The sequence below is a fragment of the Monodon monoceros genome, unplaced genomic scaffold (genome assembly GCF_005190385.1).
Source record: "Monodon monoceros isolate NGI ecotype Baffin Bay Population unplaced genomic scaffold, NGI_Narwhal_1 Super_Scaffold_11, whole genome shotgun sequence".
Classification (NCBI taxonomy): Eukaryota; Metazoa; Chordata; class Mammalia; order Artiodactyla; family Monodontidae; genus Monodon; species Monodon monoceros.
The window spans coordinates 70551351-70575435 of NW_021703767.1; the positions used below are offsets into that span (position 1 = coordinate 70551351).

General features: G+C 35.5%; 1 protein-coding gene across 2 annotated transcripts in view; it reads right to left on the reverse strand.

Moving 5' to 3' along the window:
• The window catches only part of ZNF148 (zinc finger protein 148), a 131055-nt gene that overhangs the window by 26525 nt on the left and 80445 nt on the right, over nt 1-24085 (reverse strand). For both annotated transcript variants that reach the window (XM_029213685.1, XM_029213686.1), the window contains exons 6-7: nt 18373-18496; nt 17094-17177 (exon numbers count right to left, since the gene is read on the reverse strand). In XM_029213685.1, the coding sequence (XP_029069518.1) occupies nt 17094-17177; nt 18373-18496 (208 nt within the window). The remainder of the gene's footprint in view (nt 1-17093; nt 17178-18372; nt 18497-24085) is intronic.

Sequence of the window (24085 nt, forward strand, 5' to 3'; positions counted from 1 at the left end):
AGTAGGACGTTCAAGGAATAAACTTTTACAGAGATCAGCAAACTTGTTCTAAAAGGGCAGAGACGTACAATCAAGGATATTGTATACATACTCGTACAACGAGAGAAAACAACTTCCATATATTGGGTTGGCCAAAAAGTTCGTTCAGACTTTTCCGCAAAATGTCATGGAAAAGCTCAAACCAACTTTTTGGCCAACCCAATATTTTATTGGTGAAATTCAAAATATAATGATAATAATACTGATGATGACAATGATGATGACAAGAGAATACAATTTTTCACCATACAGATGTACTAACGAGAAGACTGGAATTATTTTTTAAAGGCAGTGGTAGCATTTTGCTGAACTGGGATGCAAAGTTAGTATTCCCTGTCATCAAAGTCAACTGCAAATGTTTATCTGCTAATGCTAATCCGCAATGAGATTTTACAAGTATTCTACCTTTGAAATTGTTCTGTCACAAAGATAGGTACTGATATCCATGAAAATATAATCTTAAGAACTATTCATCAGTTGGAAGGGATTTATAGAATTCTATTAGATTCTTTTCTTGATATGTGTCTTTTAACACGCCATCACATTACAGATTAATTACTTCCGAATGAAGATTAGGTGAAGTTAACAATTTAATGAATTTTGAAATATGGAAATTTCCTTTGCACGTGCATCAAGGTCCAAAAACTGATCAAAGTGTGGTCTGAACTTGGAAAATGATCTGCCCCATATTTGTGTGGGAATAGAGATTTTGCTTCTTGAAACTTTTAACAACAATGGAAAGTGTATAAAGCAGCATTTTGTGATTCAACATTAACAGCTGTCAAAACGACTTTGCCACAGTAGAAGTGTCACTGTAAGTACCGTTTTCCCCTTGTTATATTAGGATGAATTTATTAAGAAACATTTTCAAGTCTTCAGCAAAAGCTAATTTTCCAAAGCCATTCTTCAGTATTCAAATAACAGTGGTTGAGAGTGGTTTCATTCAAAAAAATTTTAACCTTGGCTCTACACTCAAAAACTCCCAATAAAACTTTACCAATTTTAAGATATTAAACTGCTGTATAGTAGAATAAGTCAGGATGTTCAGTTTCTATATAAGAAAGAAATTCATGGTTAAGTCTGCCAGAGCAAATGAAGTTTGCTGTTGACCCTACTAGTTCAATGACACATAATATATTCAAATGTCTTCCACAAAATTCTGCTCATGTAATACAATGAATAGCCATAAGCTTTAAATGCTTTACATTTTCTCAAGCTTTGTAAATTAGGCCAACTAAACTTTTTTCTGCTCCACACATATTTCTCCCACCATCAGCTGCAACACATCTTAGTGGAGTCCACGTCACATTTATATTGAAATGTTTTCTCATGTATTCATTTAAAAAAAAAAAGCTTCATTGAGATCTAATTCACATACCATACAATTCAACCATTTAAAGTGTATATAATTCCATTTTGAAAATACTGCCTATAGTTGTTCCTCAGAGGCTAATTCTTCAGTCACTTCAAATTTGGCATTGTCTCCTTGAATAAATAACAACTAAGTAGTATTGGTAACATCTGTCAACTTATCAAGAGCCAAGAAACCACTTGAAATCATCTGTCTTGTTTTTTAATTGACTACTGATGTTGCTTCATGTAGGATTTCCTTTGAAAACCAGGGTTCCACAAGAAGAGCTTAAAATCACTACCCTGTATTAGTTTTGCTCCTTTAGTTCCTTCTGTTTAAATTGTTATTAAATTTCATCTATATTTATTCTTCCTTTGAAATGTCTTTCATAGCCATTTCATTCGATTTCTAGTCTCAATGTCTTGTTTGTAAGTTCAGACCCTCATCATCTCATTATAAAAGCAATTCTTTTAATGAAGGAGAAAAAGAAAGATTGGGATTTGTTTCAGAAGTTAATTTCCTGCAGTGGAAAAAAATTTAATAGCTAATTAATTAATCTAAAACCCAAACACTGCTAAGCAAATAAATCAGGACTGTTACAGAGCAGCAGCTTCAACTCAATTCAGTACAGTTAATGATTTAATGCAAACTTTAAGTTTATACACAATATTCAGGGACATATTTACTATTCAAGAACTTTCATCCAAGACATAAAAACAATGCAAATGCAATAGCTTAGAAATAGAAAATACCACATACAAGGGAAGAAATGACCCAAAATGCTATTATTCTGCTAAAATAGTCTGTATAGTTGTCTATTTCTTGGCTGCAACCTTTTTCTTAATATCATAAAAAGCCTAGGTAATATTAGTCACTGAGCAAATTCTCCTACTAAATAATAATCTAGAAGTCTCAGTGATTAAGCAGAGCATCAAGCAATACTTTTGGTAAGGTAGTCTCTACCACTCACTGTAACAATCATTCTCTTCACCCTTGCTTATTAGTATCTCATCCCCTTAATTACAGCCCCTCAAATGTCTCCTGGTCAGCCCCTAATATTTATGTCCACGGCTTCCGCATAAGGGAAAACCCTTACATTTGTCACTGGATCCTAACCTTTTAAAATGATCTTTCAGTTCCAGGTTCCCATGAGTCCACTGTTCATTTCCCCCAATTCTCATATAAAAAAATAACGTATCTTAATAACAGGTTTATTTTTCTATAGGAATAAAGTTAGACCTTCTCAAGACTCTAGAGTTTCAGCTGATCAGACTCCATGTCCCTCCCCTCTATACAAGTATAAAGAACTAAAAGCTAGATGAAGTAGGCAAGAACATATCCGATTGATTTTTAAGGATGAAGAGTGTTTATTATGTAAGCACAACACAGAACACTATGTTATTCAAACAACAGTTGCTCTTTTTGTGTTGGTAATCATTTTATTTTTTCACAACTGCATTTGTCAATCTGGTCAATTCCCGAAGGAAATTAAGAGTTGACTGAATATATTTTCTGGAATAACTAAAAATGAACACTGAAAGCAGTAATTCTTTAAACACCCTTAGAAAGTCAAAGTCAAAATAGATAATGAAATGTAGGTAAAGAACAACAAATTAAGCCCTGTAAAGAATTTACAGAGGGGTGAAAATATATGGGCGGAGGGGGGTTGAACAATAAACTTAATTTGTCTATCAGCTTTTTAACATAGCTACTACGAAGAGGAGACAAGTCAGACTTCTATAGGAAATAAAGAGCAAGAAGTATTTGCATCAATGACTAATAATGCAAACAGCATAAAAGCAGCCCTGGGAGATAAAGCTGGATAGATAAGTACCTAGTACTGCCTTAGGATATCAATCCTATGACCTCCATTTGCTTCGCAACAGTATCATGAAGTTAGACTCTCTCCAAAAGATCTACAGAAGAGCAAAACAAACTACAAAATATGCAGAAGCTGTTATTATTATTGTGGCTGCTTTCAAAGAATGTCAAGATGCTTCCAACAAATTCAAATTGCGGTTGCAAATGACGATGACACTTTAGGCATTTTTTTTAAAACAAACTCTTCAGAGATAACAACATCTAAAGATCTTAAAAGTATCCAGAAAAATTAAAATGAATGACCTTGAAAAGTAGATTTAGGTTGCCCTAAATATTTTAAATCCAATTTCTTCACCATGCCTGAGTCCAAATCAGACGGTACATTTTGTCAGCCACTCTTCCACCAAAGGCCCAAATAAAATATATGAATTCTGAGCCTAAAGTATCATTCAAAGTCAGTCAGTGAAATGAAAAACTTTATCAACAAATTTTAAAACTGTGTTGTCAGCCACTCCAGACATCTGAAACTTAATGAATTCAAGATCTGAAAGGCAAGAATGTTGGTCATTCACTCAACTAGGCTCTGGAATAATAAGTAGTAGTTGTTGTCAAAAAGCCAGCTTCAATATTGGAGAATCCTGAAGGTGTATGACTTCAAGGAATGACTTCAAGGAAGTAACTGAGTATTTTTCCAAAAGAATATGGTGCCAAAGGATTTGTAAAACAAAACATCAGATCTAGACTCAACTATCTTAAAGCTTCATCTTCTGCAGAATGTAAAATAATTTGGGGGGTGGGGAGGAAGCAGGGAAAAAGCCACATTAAGGGAAGGCAAACTAACAAGGCAAAGAGTAGAGAAACTTACGTCATTCTAGACTAACCATATTTTCTAAAGTAATTGAAAACGGTTAAAAAAAGAAAAACCAAAACATCAAAAATGAGAAACTGCTGTCAGAAGTAACATTTAAAAAATGAGAAAGTTCTATGTGTGAAATTAAATTTTGGGAGTCCCTTTTCAGTTCTTTTTCTGAAAATTAGTTCATCCTATACTGCTCAAAGAAGAGGCTCTGAAGTCCAGAAAACTTAATTTTCTTTGTTTCACTGTAATATTCAGTGGTTTCCAAGTTTTGCCTATTTCTGATAAACTTGGTGAAAATGAAGTAATAACATATTCCATGAAGCTTAACAATGTTGTTTTATTTGTTTAAAAGATTTTTTAATACCTGAAAGTAAACTTGATTAATAAATGTGCAATTATGTGTATAAACTATAATTTTTCTTACTACTTATACACAGTTAACAAAAAAGTAACACATTTGCCAAATTTCTAGTTTTCTTCACAAAACAATAATATTCCTCCAACATGGCAGTTAAAATGCAGTTTTTTAATAATGCTTACAAGATAAATTTGACACCTCCTCATTCGGCATCAAGGTTTGACAATATAATTCTAAAATCAAGCTTTCTACTCTTATCTCCTCATTCCCACTCTACCCACCCCTTTCTGCTCTACTCAGAATGGTCATTTACATGTTGTTCATCTTGCCTTTGTTCATTCCACATCAGGTGGAATTTCCTCGTACTCCTCCATCCATAGACTTCATCTCATTCCGACATACCCAACTGCCTGCAAGCCATAAGTCTAGGTCCAGGAGTGGCTCTGCTCTTACCTGAACAAAATAAAAACCTCCATGTTTAAAACCAAATTTTTTGTCAACTAAAAATGTTCCTGGTGCCCGATCTACCCTTTCAATAGCATAGTGGTTAAGGGCATGAACTTTGAAGACCTAAATTATGTCATAAACTAGGTGTGTATATTGAGGCAGATTACTTAATCATTTTGACCCTCAGTTTCCTTATCTGTTTAAAAAAAGGAGTAATAGTACCCTCTTCACAGAACTGCTGTGATGATAAAGTGAGATAATTTATGTACTGTGTTTAATACAGTGCTTGGCAGAGAATAGGTACTCAATAAATCTATCTGACAGTATTATTAGGTTTATAATAATGATGACTTCTAGGAATTTCTAGCTTTTTAACTATCCTGAAGTACCTTCCTCTTCCTGGTGCTTTTAAACTAGCAAATCTGACATACTGCTTCTCCTGGTATCCAGCACCTGCAATGATCCTAATGGCTTCATGTCTGCCTGATTTTTAACTTGCTGCTCTGTGTGTTTCTGAACTATATGTGTATCTGTCTACCTATCCTTCCCCAAAGATTCCCAACTTCAGTACACCCCAGATTTTTTTCCTGGTCCTGGCTTCCATCATGCTTCTGCTCGACAGTTCCTGTGATGACACTTGATTCCCATGTAACACATGAACTAAATCTAACTCACAGGGCCACCAATCTGACTCCTCACTGGTCTATTTTATCTGAACCCCTAAAGCACAGGTTGTCTGTACTACTTGTATAGTTTGTCAAACTGTGAGTCGCGTGATTCACATGTTGATCCATTCAATAATTATACCTAAACAAGAATGAGACCGCTTCAAGAGATTCCCAATTTGTTAAACTAGAAACTTGTCAAAACAAATGGTAAACATTCTTCTTTTAACTACAGACACTATAAACTAACAACACTGTATATGGATTTGAGGGGGAGGTATACTCACACACACAAAATACCTACAATTAATTGAAAACTATGCAATTTTCATTTTAAAAGACTCTGATTCTTTATATTTCAGTTCTAAAGTATAACGTTTAAATGGAGTTTTCTGGATGACTTCTCTTATCCCCCAAAACAAAATATTTTTTAAAAGTTACAGTATAGTTTTATATGTAGGTATGTATGTATATATGTGTATGATTTCTTTTATATCTTCTCTGGGATGTTTTGTTAAACAGTCAAACTTTTTATACGTGTTTTATGTTATATTTTTTAATGTGAATTATTAACAGTTTTGCAAAGAAAAAAAAAATCTGGCTTCTGAAAGCTTTGTTAAACTGGAGAATGTCAGTCACAGCAATCTGAACTTCCCTGCTTAATCTTTCTTGGCAAGCTCTGCCCACGCCAGTGCTGTCTGGCTTCAGCAATCAGAACGCCAGGAGCTCATACTGCAGTAGCCCAACAGTTCCTTCATCTCCACAAAGAGAGTTTAACTAGGTCTGTAACATTTTCTTTTAATAGGACTTCTCCATTATGGCTAATAAACTCTAAGTTAGGGCTTCAAAGTAATGAGAGGTAAACTAATTTTTGACAATAACTGAACCATACTGAAGGAAATACAAAGTGCTGAACAAACCTAGTCAGGGGTGAATCAACATTCTCTCGGACTCCACCTCACTAGCCCAACTGGTTTAAAAAGAAAATAATAATGCTGTTATTCAGCTATTTAACATGGTTGTGAATAAAAGTCATAGTCAAGAGGAAAAGAAGATCAATGCATGTTTTCAGGCGTGAAGAATGCTAACTTAGAAGACAGATTTTTAGAAGACAGATTTTTAAAGTGTTTCTTGCTACATCTGTATCTATAGAATTGTGTATATTCAAGAACTGAAGCCTTAAAAAAGAACATTGTGGGAAAAGAAACCTAATGAATATGTATAATTCTGAATGACTTGGTTTATTTTCAAAATCCCTTTTATTTGGGAGAAAAATCATTTTATAAAAACTTACCTATATATGGAAATAATTTTGTAACATTTTACTAATGAAATAAAAAATAGATTATGAAAAGTGCTATAACTATAAAAAAACAGACATAATTTGCTATAACAGTCACAATATTAGAATAAGTATTCTGTGGCTTACTATTTAAAAGAATTCAGAAAATTAAAATTAAAATACTGAAAACTGTACTTAAGTTCTCTACTCCTCAAACCAAAACACCCTACCCGTGGCAATAAGATGGCATTTCCTTAAAGTGGTAACAAAATGACTAGAAAAGAACATGCAACTGGAGATATGTCATTCTAACATTTACTTTACATATGCATTAAAAAATGCTAAGAAAAGCCACCTTAGATAAAGGTATCTGATCACATAGTAAATCTGCCAGTGACAAATGTTCAACCTTGGCTGTATACCTTACCAGTAATTCTGACCCTAACCAAAATGATCAATTAGGATTATCTTCAACCCTGGCTTCAAGTCCTCACCTTCTCTCCCATATCCCCAAAACATACTCTAAGTAAAGGATGTAATACATTCACAAAAGATATAAATCTCCCATAATTGCCAAAAATAGCAGTCCCAAGGATATCTGCATTTTGACAGTTTCAGTGCCTTAGGCTAAAGGAACAAAGCTTTAACCAGAAGTTCAGGGATCAGCCTTGGTACTCTCCCCTAAAATGGTATTTCATAGGCTAGCCCAAACAATTAAGTAATAACCTGTCCAGGCTGAGTTAAAAATTTTTTGATTTGAAAACAAAATCAAGCTAGGTTCCTGGTTTTTAAAAGCCACAGAAGATTTCTTTACTGGTAACAAGAGCAGCCAAGCAGGTAATGATTTTTAACCATGTTGCAAATGGAAAAGACAATAGGTTTGGGGGCTGGGAGACTGGATGTGACAGTATAATGAGACCCAAAAGGATGAGGGAGGCTATAAGGAAAACAAAGCCTGTAAGAACTGGTAGTTCTTCTCACCAAACAACCTTTGAGGTTCAGTTGATAGGTGACTTATTACTTATTTGACAATTTAAAAATGGATAGGGATCAAAAACCACATTCACAGAAAGACAAGACAAGATGAAAAGGCAGAGGGCTAAGTACCAGAGGAAGGAACAACATAAAACCCCAGAAAAACAACTAAATGAAATGGAGATAGGCAATCGTCCAGAAAAAGAATTCAGAATAATGATAGTGAAGATGATCCAGGACCTTGGAAAAAGAATGGAGGCAAAGATCGAGAAGGTGCAAGAAATGTTTAACAAAGACCTAGAAGAATTAAAGAACAAACAGAGATGAACAATACAATAACTGAAATGAAAAATACACTAGAAGGAATCAATAGCAGAATAACTGAGGCAGAAGAACGGATAAGTGACCTGCAAGACAGAATGGTGGAACTCACTGCTGTGGAAGAGAAAAGAGAAAAAAGAATGAAAAGAAATGAAGACAGCCTAAGAGACCTCTGGGACAACATTAAACGCAACAACATTCACATTATAGGGTTCCCAGAAGGAGAAGAGAGAGAGAAAGGACCCGAGAAAATATCTGAAGAGATTATAGTTGAAAACTTCCCTAACATTTGAAAGGAAAGAGTCAACCAACTCCAGGAAGCGCAGAGAGTCCCATACAGGATAAACCCAAGGAGAAACATGCCGAGACACATAGTAGTCAAATTGGCAATAATTAAAGACAAAGAAAAATTATTGAAAGCAGCAAGGGAAAAATAACAAATAACATACACGGGAAGTCCCATAAGGTTAACAGCTGATTTCTCAGCAGAAACTCTACAAGCCAGAAGGGAGTGGCATGATAAAGTGATGAAAGAGAAGAACCTTTAACCAAGATTACTCTACCCAGCAAGGATCTCATTCAGATTCCAAGGAGAAATCAAAAGCTTTACAGACAAGCAAAAGCTGAAAGAATTCGGCACCACCAAACCAGCTCTACAACAAATGCTAAAGGAACTTCTCTAAGTGGGAAACACAAGAGAAGAAAATGACCTACAAAAACAAATCCAAAACGATTAAGAAAATGGTCATAGGAACAAACGTATTATTACCTTAAACATGAATGGATTAAATGCTCTAGCCAAAAGACACAGGCTTGCTGAATGGATACAATATGCTGTCTACAATGGACCCACTTCAGACCCAGGGACACATACAGACTGAAAGTGAGGGGATGGAAAAAGATATTCCATGCAAATGGAAATCCAAAGAAAGCTGAAGTAGAAATACTCATACGAGATAAAAGAGACTTTAAAATAAAGAATGTTACAAGAGAAAAGGAAGGACACTACGTAATGATCAAGGGATCAATTCAAGAAGAAGATATAACAAGTATAAATATATATGCACCCAACATAGGAGCACCTCAATACATGAGGCAACTACTAACAGCTCTAAAAGAGGAACTCGACAGTGACACAATAATAGTGGGGGACTTCAACACCTCACTTACACCAATGGACAGATCCTCCAAACAGAAAATTAATAAGGAAACACAAGCTTTAAATGACACAATAGACCACATAGATTTAATTGATATTTATAGGACACTCCATCCAGAAACAGCAGATTACACTTTCTTCTCAAGTGCGCATGGAACATTCTCCAGGATAGATCACATCTTGGGGCACAAATCAAGCCTCATTACATTTAAGAAAACTGAAATCATATCAAGCATCTTTTCTGACCACAATGCTATGAAATTAGAAATCAATTACAGGGAAAACAACATAAAATACACAAACACATGAAGGCTAAACAATACTAAATAACCAAGAGATCACTGAAGAAATCAAAGAGGAAATCAAAAAATACCTAGAGACAGGGGCTTCCCTGGTGGCGCAGTGGTTTAGAGTCCGCCTGCTAATGCAGGGGACACGGGTTTGTGCCCTGGTCTGGGAAGATCCCACATGCCGCGGAGCGGCTAGGCCCGTGAGCCATGGCCACTGAGCCTGCGAGTCCGGAGCCTGTGCTCTGCAAGGGGAGAGGCCACAACAGTGAGAGGCCCGCATACTGCAAAAAAAAAAACAAAAAAAAAACCTAGAGACAAATGACAATGAAAACATGACGATCCAAAACCTATGGGATGCAGCAAAGGAAGTTCTAAGAGGGAAGTTTACAGCAAAACCAGCCTATCTCAAGAAACAAGAAAAATCTCAAATAAACAATCTAACCTTACACCTAAAGGAACTAGAGCAAGAAGAACAAACAAAACCCAAAGTTAGAAGAAGGAAAGAAATCATAAAGATCAGAGCAGAAATAAATGAAACAGAAACAAAGAAAACAATAGCAAAGATCAATAAAACTAAAAGCTGGTTCTTTGAGAAGATAAACAAAATTGATAAACCATTAGCCAGACTCATCAAGAAAAAGAGGGAGAGGACTCATATCAATAAAATTAGAAATGCAAAAGGAGAAGTTACAATAGACACCGCAGAAATACAAAGCATCCTAAGAGACTACTACAAGCAACTCTATGCCAGTAAAATGGACAACCTGGAAGAAATGGACAAATTCTGAGAAAGGTATAACCTTCCAAGACTGAACCAGGAAGAAATAGAAAATATGAACAGACCAATCACAAGTAATGATATTGAAACTGTGATTAAAAAGCTTCCAACAAACAAAAGTCCAGAACCAGATGGCTTCACAGGTGAATTCTATCAAACATTTAGAGAAGAGCTAACACCCATCCTTCTCAAACTCTTCCAAAAAATTGCAGAGGAAGGAACACTCCCAAACTCATTCTATGAGGCCACCATCACCCTGCTACAGACAAAGATACTACAAAGAAAGAAAATTACAGACCAATATCACTGATGAATATAGATGCAAAAATCCTCAACAAAATACTAGCAAACAGAATCCAACAACACATTAAAAGGATCATACACCATGATCAAGTGGGATTTATCCCAGGGATGCAAAGATTCTTCAATATATGCAAATCAATCAATGTGATACATCACATTAACAAACTGAAGAATAAAAACCATATGATCATCTCAACAGATGCAGAAAAAGCTTTTCACAAAATTCAACACCCATTTTGATAAAAATTCTCCAGAAAGTGGGCATGGAGGGAACCTACCTCAACATAATAAAGGCCATATATGACAAACCCACAGCAAACATCATTCTCAATGGTGAAAAACTGAAAGCATTTCCTCTAAGATCAGGAACAAGACAAGGATGTCCACTCTCACCACTCTTATTCAACAAAGTTTTGGAAGTCCTAGCCATGGCAATCAGAGAAGAAAAAGAAATAAAAGGAATACAAATTGGAAAAGAAGAAGAAAAACTGTCACTGTTTGCAGATGAAATGATAGTATACATAGAGAATCCTAAAGATGCCACCAGAAAACTACTAGAGCTAATCAATGAATTTGGTAAAGTTGCAGGGTACAAAATTAATGCACAGAAATCTCCTGCATTCCTATACACTAATGATGAAAAATCTGAAAGAGAAATTAAGGAAACACTCCCATTTACCACTGCAACAAGAAGAATAAAATACCTAGGAATATACCTACCTAGGGAGACAAAAGACCTGTTTGCAGAAAACTATAAGACACTGATGAAAGAACAATCAACAAAACAAAGAACAATTAAAGGTGATATCAACAGATGGAGAGATATACCACGTTCTTGGATTGGAAGAATCAGTATTGTGAAAATGACTATACTACCCAAAGCAATCTACAGGTTCAATGCAATCTCTATCAAATTACCAATGGCATGTTTTACAGAACTAGAATAAAAAGGCTTAAAATTTGTATGGAGACACAAAAGACCCAGAATAGGCAAAGCAATCTTGAGAGAAAAAAACGGAGCTAGAGGAATCAAACTCCCTGACTTCAGACTATACTACAAAGCTTCAGTAATCAAGACAATATGGCTTCCACCCCTTTTAGATGTTACTAAACCCACAAGGAAGGCTAAGCCATAACTGGCTTACTGGTAGAGCAAGAAAAACTCAAAAAGGCAAACGATATCGTTCTGCTTCTAGTCCCATTCTTCATAGTTAGTGATTTCACATTGTGTGGCCTGGAGTCGCAGAGACTTGAGCTGGAATCTTGGCTCCACCATATACTAGATTATATAAATTTCGGTAAGTTTCTTAACTTCTGTGTGCATCCTACTTCTTCTTCATCTGAAAAATGGGAATAGTAATAGCGCCTCCCTTTCAAGGTTAATGAGGACTAAATGAGACATTTAACAAAACATTTAGCACAATATCCGGTCTTAGTAAATTCTCAATAAACATTAACTACCCAATATAACCTGTTGAAATCCAAGATACCCCATGGCTTAGCATAATTATTTTTCCAAACTAATATTACAAAATTGTGACCAGCACTGTAAAAAAGAATTTACTACTAGAACTGAAAAGAAAACAGCAGAGCGCAATAAGTCAAGTATTGTTCTGAAAATCTTTTTTCAGACTCAGACACACATTCTTTCTCTCTCTCCCCACCCCCCTCAACTGAGCCTCCCACAGTTTTTCTCTGTTGCCTTCACTATGTAGTCTTCGAAAGACTGCACATCTGGCTCTTCTTCAGGGCACAAGAGCATTTTGTATAAAATTCTACAACACTTACTACACTCGGCTTGTTTATATGTGTATCTCTCCCATTAGAATGTAAATTCCAACATCACTAATTATTAGAGAAATGCAAATCAAAACTACAATGAGGTACCACCTCACACCAGTCGGAATGGTCGTCATCAAAAATCTACAAACAATAAATGCTGGTGAGGGTGTGGAGAAAAGGGAACCCTCCTATACTGTTGGTGGGAATGTAAATTGGTGTAGCCACTACAGAGAACAGTATGGAGGTTCCTTAAAAAGCTGAAAATATCAGGGTGATGGTGGCCTCGTAGGATGAGTTTGGGAGTGTTGCTCCCTCACATATACCATGTTCTTGGATTGGAAGAATCAACATTGTGAAAATGACTCTACTACCCAAAGCAATCTACAGATTCAATGCAATCCCTATCAAAATACCACTGGCATTTTTCACAGAACTAGAACAAAAAATCTTAAAATTTGTATGGAGACACAAAAGACCCCGAATAGTCAAAGCAGTCTTGAGGGAAAAAAACGGAGCTGGAGGAATCAGACTCCCTGACTTCAGACTATACTACAAAGCTACAGTAATCAACACAGTATGGTACTGCCACAAAAACAGAAATATAGATCAATGGAACAAGATAGAAAGCCCAGAGATAAACCCACGCACATATGGTCACCTTATCTTTGATAAAGAAGGCAAGAATATACAGTGGAGAAAAGATAGCCTCTTCAATAAGTGGTGCTTGGGAAACTGGACAGGTACATGTAAAAGTATGAAATTAGAACACTCCCTAACACCATACACAAAAATAAACTTAAGGGCTTCCCTGGTGGCGCAGTGGTTGAGAGTCTGCCTGCCGATGCAGGAGACACGGGTTCGTGCCCCGGTCTGGGAAGATCCCACATGCCGCGGAGCAGCTGGGCCCGTGAGTCGTGGCCGTTGAGCCTGTGCGTCTGGAGCCTGTGCTCCGCAACGGGAGAGGCCACAGCAGTGAGAGGCCCACGTACCACAAAATAACAAAACAAACAAACAAAAAAACTCAAAATGGATTAAAGACCTAAATGTAAGGCCAGACACTGTAAAACTCTTAGAGGAAAACATAGGCAGAACACTCTATGACATAAATCACAGCAAGATCCTTTTTGACCCACCTCCTAGAGAAATGGAAATAAAAAAAATAAACAAATGGGACCTAATGAAACTTAAAAGCTTTGGCATAGCAAAGGAAACCATAAACAAGACCAAAAGACAACCCTCAGAATGGGAGAAAATATTTGCAAATGAAGCAACTGACAAAGGATTAATCTCCAAAATTTATAAGCAGCTCATGCAGCTCAATATCAAAAAAACAAACAACGCAATCCAAAACTGGGCAGAAGACCTAAAGAGACATTTATCCAAAGAAGATATACAGACTGCCAACAAACACATGAAAGAATGCTCAACATCATTAATCACTAGAGAAATGCAAATCAAAACTACAATGAGATTTCATCTCACACCGGTCACAATGGCCATCATCAAAAAATCTACAAACAATGGATGCTGGAGAGGGTGTGGAGAAAAGGGAACCCTCTTGCACTGTTGGTGGGAATGTGAATTGATACAGCCACTATGGAGAACAGTATGGAGGTTCCTTATAAAACTAAAAATAGAACCACCATACAACCCAGCAATCCTACTACTGGGCATATACCCTGAGAAAACTATAATTCAAAAAGAGTCATGTACCACAATGTTCATTGCAGCTCTATTTACAATAGCCAGGACATGGAAGCAACCTAAGCATCCATCAACAGATGAATGGATAAAGAAGATGTGGCACATATATACAATGGAATATTACTCAGCCATAAAAAGAAACGAAATGGAGTTATTTGTAGTGAGGTGGATGGACCTAGAGTCTGTCATACAGAGTGAAGTTAAGTCAAAGAGAAAAACAAATACCATATGCTAACACATATATATGGAATTTAAGGGAAAAAAAAAAAAGGACATGAAGAACCTAGGGGCAAGATGGGAATAAAGACACAGACCTACTAGAAAATGGACTTGAGGATATGGGGAGGGGGAAGGGTAAGCTGTGACAAAGTGAGAGAGTGGCATGGACATATATACACTACCAAACGTAAAATAGATACCTAGTGGGAAGCAGCCGCATAGCACAGGGAGATCAGCTCGGTGCTTTGTGACCACCTAGAGGGGTGGGATAGGGAGGGTGGGAGGAAGACGCAAGAGGGAGGGGATATGGGGATATATGTATATGTATAGCTGGTTCACTCTGTTATAAAGAAGAAACTAACACACCATTGTAAAGCAATTATACTCCAATAAAAATGTTAAAAAAAAAAAAAAAAGAAAATAGAACTACCATAAGACCCAGCAATTCCACTACTAGGTGTATACCCAGAGAAAAATCACAGTTTGAAAAGATACATGCACCCCAATGTTCACTGCAGCACTATTTACAATAGCCAGGACATGGAAGCAACCTAAATGTCCATCAACAGAAGAATGGATAAAGATGTGGTACATACATACAATGGAATATTACTCAGCCATAAAAAAGAACAAAATAATGCCATTTGCAGCAACATGGATGGACCTAGAGACTGTCATACTAAGTGAAGTAAGTCAGACACAGAAAGACAAATATCATGATATTGCTTATATGTGCAATCTAAAAAAAGGGGTACAAATGAACTTATTTACAAAACAGAAGTAGAGTCACAGATGTAGAAAACAAACGGTTACCAGGGGATTTGGTGGGGGCGGGGTGGATAAATTGGGAGACTGGGATTGACATAAACACACTACTATATATAAAATAGATAACTAATAAACACCTAGTGTATAGCACAGGGAACTCTACTCAGTACTCTGTAATGGCCTATATGGGAAAAGAATCTAAAAAAAGAGTGGATATATGTATATGTATAACTGATTCACTTTGTTGTACACCTGAAACTAACACAACATTGTACATCAACTATACTCCAATAAAATTTTTTTTAAAAAGGTAAACTCCAAGGAAACTGCCTTTTATTACCTATTTCTGGTACATGAAAAATACTGCCAGCTCAGTAAAATTTGTTGAATGAGTGATTAAATCATCAAAATCTAATAGGTATTAAAAACATACAAAACATTTAACTGTTTTCATTTATCATTATCTGATTGGGTTTTATTATTGTATAAACTTTAAATTTACCTATAAGTCACAAAAAAATCAATAAAGTTGGGACCTCCCTGGTGGTCCAGTGGTAAAGAATCCACCTTCCAATGCAGGGGATGCGGGTTTGATCCCTGATCAGGGAACTAAGATCCCACGTGCCACGGGGCAACTAAGCGCTCATGCCACAACTAGGAAGAAGCCCGTGTGCCAAAACAAAGAGCTCACATGCCTCAACGAAGATCCCGCATGCCACAGCTAAGACCCAACACAGCCAAAAAAAAAACAGAATATTAAAAAAAAAATAACAGGACTTAAAAAAAAAAAAAATCAATACCGTTGTTCTTCCTCCCAAGTGCCTTGTATACTCCCGTCTAGAAAAGGTGAAAAATGTTTACTTAAGAAACTGAAATGGGTGGTGTGCATAATGATCTTTGAAAAGTAGAACATCAAAGCATACAGATGTGCTGCACAGCTGAAGTTTTATTTAGGAGACTAGCCATGTTCATTTTTGTTAGGGGCCAATAAAGTTAAGGAAAGTTTATTAGGCAGAAAAGCTTGCTTCCTCTATATGACAAACTGTCCAAAGATCCCCTTTCACAGGTACTGCAGGTACCATGAGAACACATCTAAATAACAACACTGGGCAGGTACTTGCTTGACTACTTAATATAGAGATATATGAAGAACCTTAATATTTTCAATATTCATATATTATTACCATCATTTTCAATTCTATGTAAATGTAAGAACCAAAGTTATACAAATTTACCAACTCTTTTATTCCATCACAAAAAGGCAAAATACTGGAAATAAATTCTAAAGAAACACTTTTCATCATGCTTAGAGATGTCAAAAGTTGACAGTTTACTAAATCAAGGTTACATATAAAACTTGGTTTTACGTTCGTCAAAAAAAAAAAAAAAAAAAAAGAATAAATGCAACTAAATGTTTGCTCTAAAATGAGGCTCAACTTTTAAAGGTATGGGTTCCTTTATAGTAATCTTCCAAAATATTTGTTTCTAAATCTTTAACAACTTGACTGAAAAACTGGAAGTTTACAATTTATAAGATTATAACTCTCTTGATATAGTAAGCTATATACATGAAACTGTAAGGGGGAAAAAGTGGTATCGCTATTTTAGGACTCAGGCACTTTGCTTCATCCCCGTGGCTAATTACTGCAAATGATATTTTTACCTACTCTAAACTTGTTAAACATCTAAGGAAACAGCTATTTCACAAAAACTTCTTTCCATTTGTCACTTTAAACATATTTTAAGCTATTATGAAACTCTATTTCAAAGTAATTTATTAGGCTCAGATATTAAGCCAAGTCCTACAGTTAACACTGATTTACTGAAGGAAGAAAAAAGGATAAGCTGTGATAAATACTCTTAAGAAACAAAACTGACAAAAGTTGCAACAAGTTGTTGCTCCTTATTAAAAATTCTTCCCTATATTTGAAATGGTAATTTTAATGACCCTAGTAAGGGAGGCAACACTCACCAGTATGAATCTTCTCATGTCTCTGTAGCAGGTACTTCTGTATGAAACGCATGTCACATTGACTACATTGAAATGGTTTTTCACCTTAAAATAATTTCACATCCACAAATTAGTTACTGGATAGAACACAGTTTATAGTTACTATTTTTGAAGAAACAGAAATCTTAGAAGCCCAAATTCTGGAAATTCCAAATTATCCACACAAAGTTTTTATACTATTCATTAACAGAATTTTATTTCCTCTCAATTTCCTCCCCAAGATTTAAAAATTCACATTCTCACAACCTCACAAAAATGAGATTAAATCTTTCAAGGGAAAAAGAAGTAAATAAATAAAGCAATTTAAAATAGAATTTAAAAATCACAAGGCTAGAAAGGACTCTACCGGTTACCAAGTGTGTCTTAAACATCTCTTCTTTTTATCTGGAGGAAGATCCACCCACCTTGTTCTCCCTGGCTAACCACCACTTTATGCCCTTTCACTTATTTTCTCCAGAACCTTCAGAACTTTCTAAACATCCCCTTAAAAAAAAACTAATCCTGTCTCTTCAAACGTTCCCTCTCTGTTGGAGCCTTTCCTTTCAGTAGTCTACCCTATGTCTCAAATTCTTCACCACCCACTTGTCCTTTAACCCTTATACTCTGCTTTCTGAAAAGCTTACTCATGATCTCCCTGCTATTTATTCTAATGGTTTGTTCTCAGCTCTCAGGTCTCTCTCTATCCTCTCAGAAGGTTGTGCTATGGTTGATCCTACCCTCCTTGGAATTCTCTTTGGGCTTCTGGAACACTGTATTTTATCAGTTCATCAAATCTACCTTATTACTCTGTCTCCCTACCCACCCCTTAACTCAACATACATGTCTAGTAATCTTTCCCCAAAGATCTGTGATCAGGTCTTTAGCTCTGATCTCCACAACTTCATGTTATTTTTTTATATTTGATTCCCAAATTCATATTTCAAACTCCATCTGGACATCTTACATAGAAAAATAAATGCTGACAGGCTTTTAACAGTTCATTCTTTAACTGTTTCTCTAGCTAAAAAGAACACATTAAGCCAGATAAATATGCAATTAAGACTAATTTTGCACATCTATGCTAATTGTTTTCTCATTTAAAGTTTTTCCTGCTTTCCTTCTTACATCCTGGCCTATGAAGTCTCTGATTTGAAATGCCAGGTTACCTAAAGCCTTAGAAATGAATGACATTTACAAGAAGATGAAAACAGCAAAGATAATAATTTTAATGGCCATAAGCCCACTTTAATTCAAGAAATACCTGTATGAATGAAGACATGTCTCTGTAAGTGATAGTTCGTTCTAAAGGCAGCATTGCAGTGCTCACAAACGTGAGATTTAGGGGTTTTCAAACCAAGTGATCCATCCTCATTTATTGTAAGGATCTGGTTTTAAAAAAAAAAAAAGGCGAAACAAAAGAAAGAAATTTTTAAAACGTAATACTAATTTATAAAACAGATAATGCCTTTTAATGCAAACAATGGTCACCAGAAATCATGAAATATTTTTTCCTAAATAATCTTGAGAGGGCTATTAGAATAATGTTACCATTAATTTTAAGAAAGTACAATGTGACTCAGTATGGGTAAAAATCACTAATAAAACCTTGGAAGCTGGTTAGGTAAGATCTCAGCACTCTGCCCCCTCCTCTCCAAACCTGATGTCTAGTAGAGTCCCTACGTGTTCTCTGCTAGGGTGAGTATAGCTTTATCTTCGATTTCAAAATATCACATATGCAGGACAAAAGTCTTATGTTTTAGACATGGCGTAAATATCAATCAAATAGCACTGGTTAAATAAATCATGGAAAATGAATACAATTTAATATCATGTGGCTGTAAAATAAAACGAGAAAGCTCTCTATATACTTACATAGAAAGAGCTCGAGGATTTATTCTTAAGATAAAAAGCAAGGTCCAGAATCTAGTATATAATTTTGCTAATTTTGTATACAAGATAGTACATATAGCAATATATATTTGTTCGCATATGCATAAAAACTATTTGAGAAGGATATACATAAAATGTATATAACCTTAGTTGTCATGGCTGGGGAACTTGGCATATAGGAGATATGGCAGGAAGGTGGTTTTACACTGTACATACTTAAAACATTTTTCTGAACCATACAAACGCTTACTTATTATGTTCTGCTTTTTCTTTCTTCTTAAAGAAGAAAAAAAGAAAACTAACTTTTTAAGTCATCCTAGAACTGAATTTTGAGTCTGGCTCAGTTTAGGACCTCTAAGGTTACTCTAGGACTACTAAACTATTGTTAAGCATATTCCTTAATAAATGAGAGTGGGTATGGGGAAGGAAGACAGGTGACAAAAGACATCAACCTTGTCTGCCTGTGCTTCCTGTGGTCGAGAATATCTTGGGCCAGGTCTGGACAGTTCCAGAGAGAAGCTCACCTTTGGGCTTCATGTATTCCAGTTTATCAACCATTTGCCCAACATGCAACATTTAAACTGCCTCTTCTCACCAGACACATGGCAGAGTGAAAATAACAAATAATCCCTTTTTTCATTATTGAGGAGAGAAGAAAGATGACAAAATATGATGTGAAGATAAGAAGCAGAGAAAACTAGGAGGTAAGATCAGGAGGAATATGGCAAGTGAGAGGGAAACAGTATTGGAGGTGGGGGCATACAGAGTGGGAGCCAAGAAACTGTGTACCACACAGGGTAGAGAAATCTAGCAAACATCTTACAAAATACAAAGTCCTGTGGAAACTGATTAGCGCCTGTAAATACACAGCTATGACCCCATTCCCAAAACCTAGAAAGAGGGAGTAAGTAAGGAAAAAGGGCTTTAATTTTTAAAAAAAAATTTTTTACTTTAAATTCAGGAAGACAATTCAGCCTATACTGTATGTAAATCAATGGTATTTATTATGCAAATTATACAGAGCATGTGGGTTCTGGGCAAACTGCCAATGTGGTCAACAATGCTTCAAAGTCTATGTACCAAAGTCACAGAGGGAAACATTTGGCAGGAGAATGCAAGTGGGTGTCACAGCTTCCTGAAGAGTCAGTGAGAACAGAAAGTTTCATCTCTGGTCAGTCAGTCTAAAATTTCTTCAACCCCTCCAAGTCACAAAATAATATTCAAGTTAACAATGTGTAAAACAAATGAACAAAAAAACCACAAAATCTTTTAAAACATGATTCAAAATATTTCTAACATAAAATAAGTAACAAAAAGATGTTAAACATTTTATACGAAACAGAATAAAAACAAGATAGCACCAGGTATTTTTTCACATATGTTGATAACAAATAAGAAGATCCAAGTGCCAAAAACATGGCAACTCAATAGCTTTCTGTGGCATAGCAACTGCAAGGAAAGGCTTTGTAAGGAACAAATCCGGCCCAAGTTACTTAATGTGAAACGGATGTAATCCTTGACTATACAAAGCCCTTTTATGAAGAGTTAAGGAGTTCTAGGTCATTGTTTTCTGGCACTGGGGGTAATGCTGCCTTTCACTGTGGACTCAAGCCTTAATTCAAGGTGGATTTTATGGATGAAACAGCAAACACTGACTTGTGGATAAGCAGACTGAAAAACCTAGCATATTTATAAGTTCAATGACACAAAAATTAAATTGTTGGACATTTTGTATTTAATTTTATATTAATTTTTTTCTTTTCTTAGGCCAGGGTAACACACATCTTTGTATCAATATAAAAGAAAATTATCTTGCCTCAGAAGAACACCAGTGGCTCTTCCAATTTATAATCTGTTTTAAATATAACCGACAGATCTTGTCTGTTTTACTCACCACTATAACCCCAGTATCCAAATGGTATCATAGTGAAACTCTATAAATGTCTGTTGATATGGCTGCCTACTACCCATACCAAACATCCTGACAGCTTACCACTCTATTCTTCGTAAAACTTTCTGCAAATTCACTAAGTAGTACCATAGTGAAATGGCTATGTAAAGAACAAAGTTCCTTGGTGGAACAGAAATGGCTCATTAATACAGGTAAAATTATCTTCCTTGGTATAGACTTGGTTTCTTTTCCTGTTCACATCCTTTCCAGATCTTTTAGTAAAATGTGATCTACCAGGTAAGTGGATTTGCCTGAGATTAGCAGGCTTACTTGCTACTAGTACCATAAAATGTTTTTGCTTTTCTTTTTCCCTTCAACATATGAGCACCATTACAACGGAAGAATTTGAAATTTCCAAGTTTAAACCCTAAGGTGCCTGCTATAATATCTCCACATGATTTGTCTTGACTCCTGTCACTGCTGCTTTTGGAGAAATATGGTACGTTATAAAGATCAAGCAACCGGGCTTCATCAAGAGTAAAGAAATTAGTAATAGTCTAAACAATATTCAGCATACTTGATTTTTTTCCTTAACTGTTTCATAAGTTTAAAACAGAATTTTTCAGTAGAATATTTCAATACCAAATGGAACTCCTCAATTAATCTGCTTTCTTAACCTCACGGTCCATTAGCAGATATATTTTTTGTTCTGAGCCAAATCTGTTCCCAGCTAGCTATCTATATACATAGCAATGCCTATGTTAAATAATATACCAATTTTCATCCAACGAAGCACTAACCTCTGCCTATTCAATTTAGAGATTTTTGACTCCTCAAGGGTCACTGCCACCAAATAACTGAAACTTGACACCCCTCAGTGAGAGTTTTTTTCTCTTAAAAGGCAGATGTGATTTTCCCCATTCTATATATACTATGTACTACTGAAATTGTTAAAGCATATTTTAAACTAATGATTATAAGTTTTATCATACATTCTTAAATCAATTTCTAAACCACCAAAACCCCAAAAACAATTTGGAGGAGACAGTTTAAAATTCTCACCTATTATGAGCTGTTTTACTGCAACTGAGGGTGGGGAGTGAGATCTAAAGTTCACTTTACTCTCCAAATCCAACTAGAAATGGAAGAAGAGTGCAAGCCCAAAGACATACAACAAAATAACAAAGTAGCCCAAAGCAATAACCACCTAAACATCTTGACCATCCTACTTATCGTTAATATCCCACCTCACGTTGTCACTTTCTTTCATTCTCCATGATTTTTACTGTCTCTCAGCATTTGATTTTACTTATTAACAAATTTCATTTCTAAATGGCAAGCTTTTGCCAGTGCTAGAACATGAAATTCACTGTATCATAAGCATGGTATATATAACATGATATCAATAACTGATGTTCAGGAGAATGACCCTGAGCCTTAGAAAAGGTTATTTCTCTCATATTTCCTAAATATCAGGCAAAGAAGTATGTGAATTTTTTAAAAGAAAGATTTACAGACAAATATTTTTTAAAATTAGGGTTTGATTCTGTGGAAAAATTATTTACCCAGAATACAAAATTCCCTGGAGAAATTAGATAAATAAAATACTAATACTTTTTTTTTAAACTGATTTTCTTCTTCGTTTTTCTCTTAAGTACTATTCCTTATTTCCATCCCCAGTCTTACAATCAGTTATTTACCGTAAGGCTACTCCTTCCACAATCAAGCTAACATGTAGGAGAAAGCCTGACAAATAGCTAGTATATCTATTTCTCTCCTTCTTTCAATTAAATTTTCCTCATTTTAAAATCACTCAGTTTAGAATCTTTTTGATTCTAAAATCACTAATCTTTTCTGGGAACCAGTGGTGTATAATAAATTGCTGGGAATGGATTCTCTATATAATTCATAATCTATTTGATTTGTGGGACAGGCTCTTCCTTCCTGAGTTCAGCGTAACTCTGAAAAATCAATTTCTACTCAGACCACCTATAGTGTTATAACAAAAAACCCAGTTCCTTTCTTCAGTACCTGATAAGAGATCCTGGCACATAACAGGCACTCAAATTATTTGCTAAGAGAATGAAAAAGGAGATACATTTCAGAATAAGGTAATCAAAAAGCACTCTGCTCTACCTCATTCTATTACTGAAGAGTTTGAAAAGACCTATAAAGCATATATAATACTGGATTAAGATAATATTGTTATATTTTACTGAAAAGGATTCTTAGAGTTCATCAATGTTAACTCAACAATCCTCATAAAACCCTTCTGTGGTGGAAAACGTCATCACCTACTTCACATAAGTCAATAGCAAAGTCGGGTGGTAATACCTCATTTATCCAGAAACTTTTACTATTAAGACTTGAGATTCTCAAGCCCCAACGCAGCCAAAAAAAAAAAAAAAAAAAAAAAAAAAAAGTGGTGCTGGGAAAACTGGACAAGCTACATGTAAAAGGAAATCAAAACACTCCCTAACACCATACACAAAAACAAACTCAAAATGGATTAGAGACCTAAATATAAGGCCAGACACTATAAAACGCTTAAAGGAAAACATAGGAAGAACACTCTTTGACATAAATCACAGAAAGATCTTTTTTGATCCACCTCCTAGAGAAATGGAAATAAAAACAAAAATAAACAAATGAAACTTAAAAGCTTTTGCACAGCAAAGGAAACTACAAACAAGACTAAAAGACACTCCTCAGAATGGGAGAAAATATTTGCAAATGAATCAACGGACAAAGGATTAATTTCCAAAATATATAAACAGCTCATGCAGCTCAATATTAAAAAAACGAACAACCCAATCCAAAAATGGGCAGAAGACCTAAATAGGCATTTCTCCAAAGAAGACATACAGATGGCCAAGCAGCACATGAAAAGCTGCTCAACATCACTAATAATTAGAAAAATGCAAATCAAAACTACAATGAGGTATCACATCACACCAGTTAGAATGGGCATCATCAGAAAATCTACAAACAACAAATGCTGGAGAGGGTGTGGAGAAAAGGGAACCCTCTTGCACTGTTGGTGGGAATGTAAATTGATACAGTCACTATGGAGGACAGTATGGAGGTTCCTTAAAAAACTAAAAATAGAACTACCATATGACCCAGCAATCCCACTACTGGGCATATACCCTGAGAAAACCATAATTCAAAAAGACACATGCACCCCAATGTT